The 13,533-nt window shown below is 43.5% G+C and overlaps 1 protein-coding gene across 1 annotated transcript; it reads right to left on the minus strand.

Annotated features, from left to right (window-relative positions):
* Positions 1 to 1,656: 1,656 nt before the first annotated feature.
* On the minus strand, positions 1,657 to 6,655 carry LOC131003815 (uncharacterized). Its single transcript, XM_057930371.1, has 2 exons — positions 2,297 to 6,655; positions 1,657 to 2,184 (listed from the first exon to the last, which is right to left on the minus strand). The coding sequence occupies exons 1-2, from the start codon at positions 6,653 to 6,655 to the stop codon at positions 1,657 to 1,659; spliced, it is 4,887 nt and encodes a 1,628-aa protein (XP_057786354.1).
* Positions 6,656 to 13,533: the final 6,878 nt, after the last annotated feature.

Below are 13,533 nucleotides of genomic sequence, written 5' to 3' on the forward strand. Positions count from 1 at the left end.
TAATAAAGTTTGAGTGGTACTGCTTAAGGAATTATAAAGAGATTAATTAATTTAAGCTGTCAGAGCTCTAATTAATTAATGGATGTCGGATATTTTAAATACGGAGATTTAATAAGTCTAAATACAAGCCCCCGACTCATCACCGGCAATAAAGGGGTAAGTCAGTATCGGTTCTCTAGTGGAATGAACTGATATTTATAAATTAATTATGGTCTGGGCTGACCATAGATAAATTAATTTATTTGAGGCCCATCTTTATTCCTTGTATCTGGTCCCTGGACTGGCCCAATGTCTCCTAGCCCTAGAAGGAGAGAAAGACGCCTCCTACACTAATTCTGTGCCCACACGTATTTAATTTTATTTAAATACAGCTGTCAGCTCTCAGGAAAACACACTGATAAAAATATTAGGGTTTTGAGAGCTGTGGGGCGCAGGGAAGAAAAACGTGTGGGGCTTATTTCTCTCTTGGGACTTTCATAGATCGTTGTCCATCCAACGGTGAAAGCTGAGCGGGATACAGTCGAGAAGATCAGAGCTGGAGTCAGATTTTCGCAGGAAACCAAGTTCTGGCAGTCTCCGTAAAACGGCCATAACTTCCTCCACAGAACTCCGATTCAGACGAATCAGGCGGCCACAGAAAGCTCTCTCGAAGACGAAGAAGTCTTATTTCTGGGCGAAATACGATTTGAGGACGTTTGAGGCGTCTAACGGAGCGTTGAAGTTGGCTGATCTGTTCAGCGACAGATTGACGAATTCTTCTGAATTCTTCAGGTATTTCTGAACTCCAACGTGCAGCTGTTAAATTCATAGGAGCATGTTAGGATTAATCGTTGTATGATAAATTAATAATAATCCAAGAAACGATCATCGGGCAAAGCGGAACGTTAATTCAGTTTAATATTCCTTCATACCCGATCCCGAAAAAATCGGGTATAGGGTACCCGATACCCGATTTTTTCGGGTCGGGTATCGGGTACCCGATTACCCGAACCCGAAATTCCCACCCCTACACATATCAAAAACTGTAAATATCATATACACGATTGCTTAACATCTGAATTTCTTTTCTTTTCTTGCAAATTAAACTCTATGAAATTTCAGTTCATATGTTAATACATGTAAACTTTTCTTTTGGATCATTCTCTTTTGGTGGTTCTCTGATATTGAATAAAAAGGGGAATACCTTGAATAGGTGTATGGTATTAGTCTCTGCAGATTTTATATATGGCATAGATTAGAAGTCAATTGTGAAGAGAATTAGAAGTCAATTGTGAAGAGAATTGAAAGATACAGAAAATTCGATCCTTGTGGTTATAATAAGTGAAGTTCTGGTGTTGTTTTAAAGAGATGGAAGAGGTTTTGATAGGATGCGAATCCTATCGAGATAGATAGCGGAGGACGCGAGATCAAAGCTCGACGTACGCACCTCAAAATGAGAAGAAACGCAGCAAAAATAATAGAAATTAGGGTTTCATATATGCCTTCGATATTACACCCTTCTCTCTATAAATACTAGACCCCTAGGGTTGGTTCGGACTTACGTTACCGGGAAAGAACCAGCAAGAAAACCCGTAACGGAGCTCATAAGTTGCTCGACTCGAAATAATAAAAAAAACGGGCCAAGCCCAAAACAATAATTCGGAAATAAATAATCAACTAACGATGAGGTATGAAATCCTCGTACTTCCTTGGCTTGCGGACCCTCCGTTGCGGACGACTCATACGCCCTTCCTCCCCACGGCTCGCCTCACTCGTCTCATTCGTCTCGTAAGTCACAAACTCCGGCTGCCTCTCCTCTTGCCGCTGCACCTCCTCAAGCCGTGGGTTACCATCCTCCTTTGAAGATACGTCACACGTATCAACTCCCCCCACGTTAACCGAATCCTTGTCCTCAAGGATTAAAGTCGGAAATCGCCGTGATATGACCTCCAACGGCTCCCAAGAAGGGACACGGCCATTATCATCATCCCACAGCAGACGGCCTTCCTCCACGGCAACCCCATTGCGCCATACCCGCCTAGTCGCCGTCCATTTGATAGGCCGAGAAACGACCCGACCCCGAGCAAAAAAAGACGGGAACTCCGAAACTGCCGTGGCTCCACCCTCGACATACGGTCGAAGCAAGCTTACGTGGAACACGTCATGGATCTTGCTTCCTTCGGGCAGCGACAAACGATAAGCTACCTGCCCTATACGCTCCACCACGGGAAATGGACCGTAAAAAACGCCGCGCTAACTTCTGCGATAAGGGTCTGGCCACCGAATGTTGCCTATACAATTGGAGTTTCAAAAGAACGCGATCGCCGACCTCGAACTCGACATGGCGGCGGTGTTTGTTAGCCGAGTCACGCATGCTTTGTTGGGCTCTCTCAAGATTCTTCCGCAACCACACCAATAGCTCTCCACGTTGCCGAATCACATCCGCCACCGCCGGAGGACACGTCGAAGGAGGAGAGACCGCAACAAGAGCCGGCGGTTCCCTGCCATACAAAGCTTGAAATGGCGAGGTTCCTAGACCCGCATGATGGCTGCAGTTTAGGGCCAATTCCGCCCACGGGAGAAAATTCGTCCATCTCGTCGGTCTATCCGCCACAAAAACTCTGAGATACTGCTCCAAGCCTCGATTGCACACCTCCGTCTGACCATCGGACTGAGGGTGATAAGCCGTGGTGAATTTCAGCTTCGTACCGCTCAACTTCATCATATTTTCCCACACTTCATTGAGGAATACCGAATCCCGGTCCGTTACAATAGAATTCGGGAATCCATGATGTTTCACCACCGTTTCCACAAACAAATTGGCAACTCTCCAAGCATCAAAACTCGTAGGCAATGGCGCAAAATGTGCGTATTTCGACAAGCGATCCACCACCACCATAATCGCCGTAAATCCCCTCGATTGTGGTAAACCGGTAACAAAATCCATCGAGACATCTTCCCAAACTTGCATCGGAATGGGTAATGGCTGTAGTAAACCACCCGGCTTCTGTGTTGAATACTTAGTCGTTTGGCAGTCCACACACGAAGCTACGAACTTCTTAACATCACTTCGCATCCCTGCCCAATAAAATGTCGACGCCAAACGTCGCAACGTCCTTTCCACGCCCGGGTGACCTGCCGAAGGTGTAGCATGATGTTCGTACAAGAGGGCCGGCTTCGCTGCCGACGAAGATGCCACTACGAGCTGCCGCCCACGGTAGATGAGGCCGTCGGCCACACGATATCCGGCAGGAGCTTGCCCTTCTTGAATTTGGCCCATTAATTCCATCAACTCCCCATTAGTCCTCACATCAGCCCTTAAAATCTCTAATATTTCCGGCAGAGGGTGAGCTACGGCCAACAACAAAGTTTCGGCCTCCCCGTCCCCCATCTCGGCCTCGTCACGCCTCGATAACGCATCCGCCACCTTATTAGTTGCGCCCGATTTGTATTCAATTCTGAATTTGTACCCCATCAACTTACGGATATACAACTGTTGATCCGGAGTCTGAATAACCTGCTGCAACAACTCCCGAAGGCTCTTCTGATCCGATCTTATGACAAACTCGCTCCCCAAGAGATACTGACGCCACTTCTGAACTGCCTCGACTATTGCATACAACTCCTTGTGATAAGTCGAGGTCACTCTACGTCTCGGGCCCAACTTCTTGCTAAAGAAAGCAATTGGATGTGCCTCCTGAAGCAGAACTGCGCCCACGCCAAAGTCCGAGGCATCGGTTTCGACGTAGAATGTCTTGGAGAAATCGGGCAAACGCAAGATGGGAGCCGATGTCATTGCCGATTTCAGAGCTTGAAACGCCTGCTCCGCCTCCGAAGACCAAACAAACGCCTCCTTCTTCAATAGATCGGTTAACGGGGTCGCTATCATAGCATAACCCGCAATGAAACGTCGGTAATACCCCGTTAGGCCTAGAAACCCTCGCAACTTCCGCACATTCGTAGGGCGAGGCCACGCCACCATTGCTTCGATTTTGGACGGGTCGGCTTTGAGATTGCCATCTGCAATAATATGTCCCAAGTATTCAACCGAATCACAGCAAAAAGAACACTTAGATAATTTAATATAAAAGTGATGGCGGTGTAGGATAGAAAACACCTCTCTCAAGTGTTCGGCATGCTCCGGGACCGTGCGACTGTAGATGAGAATATCATCGAAGAAGACGATGACAAATCTGCGAAGCAATGGACGGAATATGTCATTCATAGCTGCCTGAAACGTCGATGGAGCATTCGTAAGACCAAATGGCATGACCAAGAACTCAAAGTGGCCGTCATGCGTTCGAAATGCTGTCTTATAGATGTCCTCCTCGTGCATACGAATCTGATGGTACCCCGACCTTAAATCCAGCTTCGTAAACAATCGGGCTGCCCCCAATTCATCAAATAATTCATCAGAGGTTGGAATCGGAAAATGATCTGCCACGGTTACTGTATTTAAAGCACGGTAATCAATGCAAAAGCGAAAAGATCCGTCTTTCTTCCGTATCAGGAGCACCGGTGATGAAAAAGCGCTGCAACTACGACGAATGATGCCTGCCTCAAGCATCTCTCTCACTTGCCGCTCGATTTCCGTCTTCTGAAAGTAGAGGTACCGGTACGGCCTGACGTTCACCGGCTTCGTGGACGGGAGCAAGTGTATGCGGTGGTCGAAAGCCCGCGAAGGCGGGAGGCCTGTAGGAATGGCGAACACGGCTGCATGCTCCAGAATCGTCTCCCTCACGGCGGTAGGGATGTCGGGCGGCAACTCCAACGGCTCGGACTCGGCCAAAGACTCGCCTTCCAAAGCCACCAACTCAAAACACTCCACCACCTCTTGGTGGAGCATAAGCGACGCCAACGAGCTCGCCGACACCTGACGGGCTGACCTCGGTGAGACGCGTAAGCGAACTAGCCGGCCGTTATGATGGAACTCAAGCAACCCCGCATCATAGTCGCTTGTCACTCTGTGAAGCGAGCTAAGCCAAGCCATACCCAATATCACATCGGGTCCGTGAATGGGCAATACGTGAAGATCCAAAGGCAAAGCATGGCCTTGAATCCGCAGCTCCACCTTAGATGCCATGTTGGAGCAAACCAAAGATTCTCCGTTCCCCACGTAAACCCTAAACGAGCGAATCTCCTTGAGAGGTAACTCCACCTTCTCGGCCACGCGGGGGTGCACGAAATTGTGCGTGCTACCGGTGTCAACCAGAATCCGAACATCTGCCTTGCCAAGAAATCCCCGAAATTCCATTGCAGCCACGCGAGTCCGACCATCCATGTGATAAAGATGCGAAAGATCCGCCGTAATAACCTCCGCCGAGGACGTAGCCGGCTCCACGGGAGTTGTCTCCGCCTCGTCTTCATCATCAGAGCCAATATAAGCTAGGAACCGGCCCTTACAAACGTGACCACTCGCCCATTTTTCTGAACAAAACCAACAAAGGCCTAGGCGGGTCTTTTCCGCCTTCTCCGCTGCCGTGAGACGAACAACCGGCAGCTTGGAGTAGTCTCTCGAGCGGCTCCCCGAAGGCGGAGGGGCTGATGGGGGCTGTTCAGTCGGCGTGGATGAAGGCCCGACTCCCCCAGCAGGCCGTATCTCCCGGTTCGGCCATTGCCGGCGTCCCGGCGCGGTTCCCCGGTCCGAAACCCCCTCGAACTCACTTGCTATAGCCATGGCAGCCGCTACCGACGTCGGATGCTGGAACCGAACCTGAACCTTCACGGAATGGCGTAAACCCCCCAAATAAATCGAGAGCAACATCGACTCGGAAACACCGTGAATATGGCTCATCATGCGCTCAAACTCCTTGTTATAATCTGATACCGAACCCGTCTGAGTCAATTTAGCAATTAATTCCCTGTAATCAACGAAGTAATTGACATCAAAACGCCTACGGACATCCTCCAAAAACTGAGACCAAGAGACGCGGGGATTATTCGCCCTATAAGAAAATATCCATTCCGTAGTAGGCGGGGCGAATAACATCACCACGTAATGCAACCTCTGATTCTCCGGCATCTTGATGTGGTCGAAGTAATACTGAATCCTCGTCACCCAACTCTGCGCTTCCGAACCATCGAAGATTGGGGGCTCCATTCGAAACAGCCTAGATGAGTCGCTCCCCGTCGCCGCGGAATTATAACGGTGACCCGACTGCTCAAATGCCGGGCTGGAGGCCGGTAGATCCCAAGTCGAAGGCTGCTGTGACGGTGGAAGGTCCCACGTCGACTGGTCGTGAGACGACGACGGCGGCACGGGCAGCACGGACTGAGACGGTGGGAAGCGTGAAGGGTGTCGAAACCCTACCCTCGCACCGGGCACTGCGAAGGAAGAAGGCGCCGAATACGGCGTCACAACGGCAGGCGAGTATGTGTACGACGGCTCCGGCAGCGACGCCGTCGACCCTCCTGGAATCCACGACGGTGCGCGCCACCCGGGAGGCATCCCGTAGGGAGGATCGGGATCCGGTGGGGGCGGTGGCTGTTGGGCCCTACCCTTGTCCTCTCGTTCATTAAATCTCGCCTCCAATCGACGAATCATGGCCACAACCTCCTCCATCGACATGAGGGTATGCGCACCCGAGGACGCGACCGTCGATGACGGCAACGAACTAGGGTTTGCTGTCGACAAGGGGATCTCCGACACCACCGGATTGGTCACCGGAATCGTCATCGTTCAAGATGAAAGCACCAGTTGATAGGATGCGAATCCTATCGAGATAGATAGCGGAGGACGCGAGATCAAAGCTCGACGTACGCACCTCAAAATGAGAAGAAACGCAGCAAAAATAATAGAAATTAGGGTTTCATATATGCCTTCGATATTACACCCTTCTCTCTATAAATACTAGACCCCTAGGGTTGGTTCGGACTTACGTTACCGGGAAAGAACCAGCAAGAAAACCCGTAACGGAGCTCATAAGTTGCTCGACTCGAAATAATAAAAAAAACGGGCCAAGCCCAAAACAATAATTCGGAAATAAATAATCAACTAACGATGAGGTATGAAATCCTCGTACTTCCTTGGCTTGCGGACCCTCCGTTGCGGACGACTCATACGCCCTTCCTCCCCACGGCTCGCCTCACTCGTCTCATTCGTCTCGTAAGTCACAAACTCCGGCTGCCTCTCCTCTTGCCGCTGCACCTCCTCAAGCCGTGGGTTACCATCCTCCTTTGAAGATACGTCACACGTATCAGGTTTGTTGGATGAATTGTGATCCATGTATTGCTTAATCACACTTAGCAAAAATATCTAAAGATTAAAGAAATATCTAAAGACTTAACACTTTAATAATCATCCACATAAGGAAGCCCAATCTTGTATAAACACATTAACACGTACTTAATTCCCATTGAAGCATAAAAATCCATTTGGTTTTGTCAATTTAAAAAATTAAATAATCACATAGGCCCACTTTAACAATCAATTAAAAGATCTATATTTAACACTTCAATGTTAAATCCTTGGTAATAAATTAATGAACTTAGAATATATTTGAGTGCATCATTCATTGAAAATAAAAATGAAAATAAATCATCACATATATAAATCATCAAATTCATATAAGTTCGCATTTTATTAATGGATGCAGAACCCTAATTACCATAATCAATCCTTAAATCAGTAATTAAAAGTCTATATTCCTTAATAAAAAAAATGTCGGGGCATTACATATAAACTCCTAGTTCATTCAATTCGTAATAGAGGTTGCTCATCCTTTGTACGTGTTCCACGAACCCGCAGTCGCTATTCCATGTATAGAAGTCATACGTTGATTGCAGCCTCCTAATCCTTTCGTATTTCTCGCATCGTCCACACAAGAAATCACAATTCTTGCTTAGTCATTCATATTCCTCGCGCAATTTCCTAATGCGTGCGTGTAGAGTAACTCCGGCTCTAGTGAGGGTTTAACGTGTTCGTGCCATCTAAACAATTTCACAATATACAACTATTTCTAACGGATTTAAACATAATAGTACTAGAACATAAAAGCATCATAAAAAAATGTCATATAAAACAACATAATGGCCATATACTTGAACAATTAGAACACATACCTTGGAGTCGATGCAGCGCGTGATTTTGGAATGACTAGGCTTACTTAACCTTTTGACAACCATTTTTTTAAAACACGAGTCTACACGAACGTAGACCCACTCTGATATAGGGGTGAGCATCGGGTCGGACCCGGACCAACCCAAACCGACCCACTAGAACTGGCGACCCGAAAATTTTCAAATCATGGACCGACTCGGATCGAATTATAAGGGAGAACCGACCAGGACCGAACCGGACCCAAACATCGATCGGGTTCGGTTCGGTCTGGGTCCGACCCGCCAAAATACTATTATCACATCGGATTTAGCCATTTCTTTTGAATGAATTCAACAGTACATACTATTTTCTAAAGCAAATAATGAACTGCAGCTGTAGTAGTCAGATTATAATGCAGCCATTTGTGTAGTAGCCACAATTTAGTCAATTAAATAAATACATTCAACCAAAATAAGCTTACTTGGATTCCACAAACACTCGAACAATTTATCCATTATCAAACTTAATCCAAATATGAAACATTCAGAAAACCAAATCTTTTAAACTTTGGGCGTAGAGGCTGATGTTGCTGTTGAGCGTCGAGGCTGCTGTGCCTGCACCTCGCATCGCGTGCGTTTGAGAATGCCGAAGGCGGAGGACGTTCCGGTGAGAAAGTTGTTGCTACCTTGCTGGGCGGCGGTCCAGTCCGGAATCGGGCCGTGCGGCGCTAGATAGAGGGGTGAGCGGTGCGGCGGGTTTGAACTTTGAAGGGTGAGCGGCGCTAGGAACTAGGGTACCGATTTGAGTTTTGAGATATTAGTTATTAGATATTAGGGTTTGATATTAATTTTATTAGATAAAATTTTATTTATTTATTATAAAAATATAAATTAAATAATTATATTATAGGTACGGGTCGGTCCGGGTTCATTGGGTTCGAGCGGGTTAAGACCCGGACCGACCCGAAAATTATTCGGTCCTAGAAATCATACCCGGACCAGACCGTATGTGTCTATTGGGTCGGTTCGGGTCGGTTTAGCGGGTTCGATTTGGGTTTGCTCACCCCTAATCTGATACCACTATGTAACACCCTAAGGGCATGTTTGATATGGGTTTATAGGTAAGATAAATTAAATTAATACGGATTAGTGTGATGTTTGATATCATGTGCAGTTAATATGGTCAACTCCTACTTAATCCTACTTCTCCATGCTATTTTGTGGGATTAACCCATACTAATAATCCGCCCACCTCCCTCGGATAAATTTAATACTGAGAAGTTGGATAAAAATTCTGCTACCCTTCCTCACGCATATCGATGCAAATGCCCAAGTAATGGTGGACACACATGATATTTTTAAAATTATGTGAGGATAGTTTTGGTATTAGATAATATAATCCAACATAATCCTATGGATATCAAACATAATATAGGATTAAGTAGCCATGATATCAAACACCCATGAAATAATATAAATCCACACTAATCCACACTAATTTCTCAAGATAATTTTAATCCTAATCAATCCTAAACTGCAAATCAAACGGCCCCTAATTTTCATAAATTTTTCAATTTAAAATCTTGAAGAGCTAATAGTTAAAATAAAATTTCTTGACTATTAAAATTTAAACTAATTCAAAGTCAACTTGCCCAAAAACTAATATAGTAACATGAAATAAAAATAATAATTCAAAACGTAATAAATTTAACTTAAATTTCCATATATATAGAAATACTAAATCTCTAGTCATTCTTGACTTCCATGACCACCTCGACTCCAGAACTACAAAACTGAAAAGATAAGGGGTGAGCATATTGAAAATATACTCAATGAGGAATCCATACAAATATTCAGATACACTTAAGCATACAAATAATTCATATTATCATACACATATACGGATTATTCATATTGACGTACATGCAATTCAATATTCTCACACAAAACATATTTTGAATTTAAACATATTGACGTACATGCAATTCGGTATTCTCACACAAAACGCATGCAATTCAGTATTCTCACACAAAACATATTTTGAATTTAAACATATTTTTGAATTTAAACATATTGACGTACATGCAATTCGGTATTCTCACACAAAACCCGTTGAAGCAACCGAAGGCCCAGGAAACAATGTAGCAGAACAAATTAAGGCTAAAAAGGTAAAATAGCCTTGTATAAAAATAATTAATTAATTATTTTGTCGCTTCAAATCGTTTCAAAGCATCGATAAGTGATTAAAAGTTAAGTATTTTTACTACAATTATAATTTTTTTATTAGTTATATATAATATTAAAATATTGATTGATGAAGCCAAAGCCTTCATAACATGAGACATTTTGTTTTAATAATAATAATAATAATACTTTATTTTAATAATAAATTAACACAATGAAGAATTTATTAAATCTATTTATTTTTTAAAATATTAATTAAATAATTTACATAATACCTACTAATTTTATTTTAAAATCCCTCTCCCTCGGTCCCTGCCAATATGTAGTAGAGGATCCAACTCGTTTTAGCATACAAATACAAAATAATAGTAGTATTTTCTACGTGTTCATTCATATGCCCACAAATAATTTTTTCTACACATTTCATATATATACGTCTTAATTATACGATAACACGATAAAAATAACCTGCTCATCGTGGGCAAACATAGCGTGCCCATTTTAATTAGAATAAGATAATTTTAATTAGAGTTAGAAATGATCACGTACACCATTGATGTGATAATTTTAATTAGAGTGAGATACTCCATTCGTCCCACGAATCTTGAGTCATTTCTATATATAGTAGTAAGAATTAGTAAAAAAAATAAAGGGTTCTAATTAAACTTATTTTAATTAATTGTGTATTTTTCTACTTTATTACCTACACACTTAAAACACTAATTTTCAACTCCTTAATTTCCGCGCCGAAAAGAAGTGACTCAAGATTCGTGGTACGGAGGGAGTATGTTAATTCTATTTCCTAATTAAAATTGTTACATTGGTGGTGGACATGTTATGCTTGCTCACGATGAATAGGTGATCGTTTATGTTAAAATTGCCACATACTAGAACCCCCCCAAAAAAATGGCCACATACTGTATTACTAATTTAAGCGTGTGTTTGGTTTTTATTCCTTTAAATAGAGGGATAATAAAATGAGGTATAAAAATATTATACTCCCTCCGTCCCATTAATAAAGACATACTCCCTCCGTCCACGAAATGAGTACCCATATTTCCTTTTTCGTCCGTCCACGAAATGAGTACCCATTTTCTTTTTTGGCAAGTGTACCCCACACATCTCTTTAATTAATACACTCAAAAAGTGGGACCCTTAAACTATTCACAATACACTCCATACATTTCTTAAAACCCGTGCCGTCCACAAATGAGTACTCATTTCGTGGACGGAGGGAGTAGGTCTTTTGGGCACGGAGATTAAGGAAAGGTAGATTAGTTGTTAAAGTGTTATGGCCCACCACTATTAGTGTAGTTGATTAGTTTTAATTTAGTGTATTTATTTATTTCTATTTAATATTTTAGTTGAATTTTAAATTTTTGTAATTTCATTAATGTTTTTATTAAACCCCAACTCTCTCTCTCATCTGCTCCGACCACCGCCGACCACCAGCGCCGCCGCCGCCGTCGACCACGACCGTCGATTCCCTCTGCTATGCCGCTGAAAATCGAACCCATAAACAATTGCAAATTTGTGACTGCAGAAACTGATTCAAAAACTTATTCAATCAACCCAGAAACAATTGGACAGATTGAAAATTGCAAATTGAAAAATCGAACCACCCAAAAACAATTGCAAATCAAACCAAGAGATAATCGAACCCACAAACAATTCCAAAAAATTTAGCACCAAAAATTGATTCAAAATTAACATCAATTTTGTAATAGCAGTGACGCCGGCCACGGACGTTGGCGGAGGAGGGAGGCGGTGGCAGAGTTGGGGCGAGGAGATGGGCGGCGATAATGGAGGATTCCAGAACCAAGGCGGAGGGGGTCTTGCCCAAAATCGAACGCTTGCAAACCCTAGCCCCTAACCCCCAGCTCTGCCGCCCTGCAAACCCTAGCCACTAGAACCAGATCTATCGGAGAAGAGAAGAGAATGGGTGGCGGCTGTTCGGTCGGAGAAGGCGGCGGCAAACACAGAGGTCGAGAGAGATGATGGAGAACCGAGAGGGAAAGAGAGAGGAGTCGGACAGAGAGAGATGCAAACAAGAAGGAAGGCGGTCGCGGCGCGGCCCCAGAGCCGCCGTCGGCTGGAGAAGGAGAAGCAGGCGGCGGCGGCGGAGAAGGAGAAGAGAGGGGGAGGGGCGCCGCGCTGTTCGGCGGGGCTAGGGCTAGGTCTCGGCCCTCTGCCCCCGTTAGTGGTCGGAGAGGCGAGGGGTGCTCGGCGGTGGTCGGAGGCTCGCCGGAGAAGCTGGATTGACAGAGAGAGACGAGAGAGTGAGAGAGGCGGAGAGCTGGATTGAGAGTGAGAGACGAGAGAGTGAGAGAGGCAAAAATAAGATTAGGGTTTTTTTGTCTCTTATTTATACCATAATTAAGGTGCAATTAATTAGTGTATTTTATGCCCTAATTATTTCCTTTTTTGGAAATGTGTCTTTATTATTGGGACGGCCCAAAAAAGAAAGTGTGTCTTCATTAGTGGGACGGAGGGAGTATTTAATATGGAGATCATACTTTTTTATATCTTATATGTTTTGAATGATAATATATTTATCCATCTCTTATAAGGTGGTATAAAATTATACTTCACCCGTCCACAAAAAATAGTTAATTTTTTTTAATCATTTTGGATGTCTATAAAAATTAGTCCATTTTTATTCTTGAAAAGTTTCTCTCACATGGTGTGTGTGTGTGTATTGGCCTGGTGGCAGGAGGTTAATGTCAAGACCTGAGTCGCGGTCTTTAATTTTATTTTCTATTTACTTATGTAATTTATCAAAAAAAAAATATCATTATGGAGTACTTTTTAAGTGGAGCCCTTTCTACACTTACAATATACTAATAATTTTTATTAAAACTCGTGTTATTCTCTTTTAGAACTATTTTTAATGGACGAGTGAAATAACATTCTTCCTTAAATATAAAATTATAGTACCTTATAAGAACAAAAAAATGTTATCCAAAATTTTATACCGCCAATCTAAAGTCTTTATTACTCCCTCCGTCCCGGTCCAATAGTCCTATTTCATTTGGACACGAAGATTAAGAAACTTATTTTTTGAGTGTAAAAGTGAGTAAAGGTGTGTGAGACCACATTGTTTGTAGTGTAAAATTATTATCAAAAATAGAAATGAGACTATTGGAGTTGGATGTTCCAAAAAGGAAAATGAGACTATTGGAATTGGACGGAGGAAGTATATTAAAACAAACTAGTTATAAAGTATAGTAAATGTAGGATATTATTTCGTTATTGCTCAAAGCAAACACTAATGGCTAGACTCTAGAGTAGTAGCTACTTTGAATGCAAGCTTGCAAGTTTAATTCTTAAAAA

This window comes from Salvia miltiorrhiza, unplaced genomic scaffold, assembly GCF_028751815.1.
Source record: "Salvia miltiorrhiza cultivar Shanhuang (shh) unplaced genomic scaffold, IMPLAD_Smil_shh original_scaffold_269, whole genome shotgun sequence".
Taxonomy (NCBI): Eukaryota; Viridiplantae; Streptophyta; class Magnoliopsida; order Lamiales; family Lamiaceae; genus Salvia; species Salvia miltiorrhiza.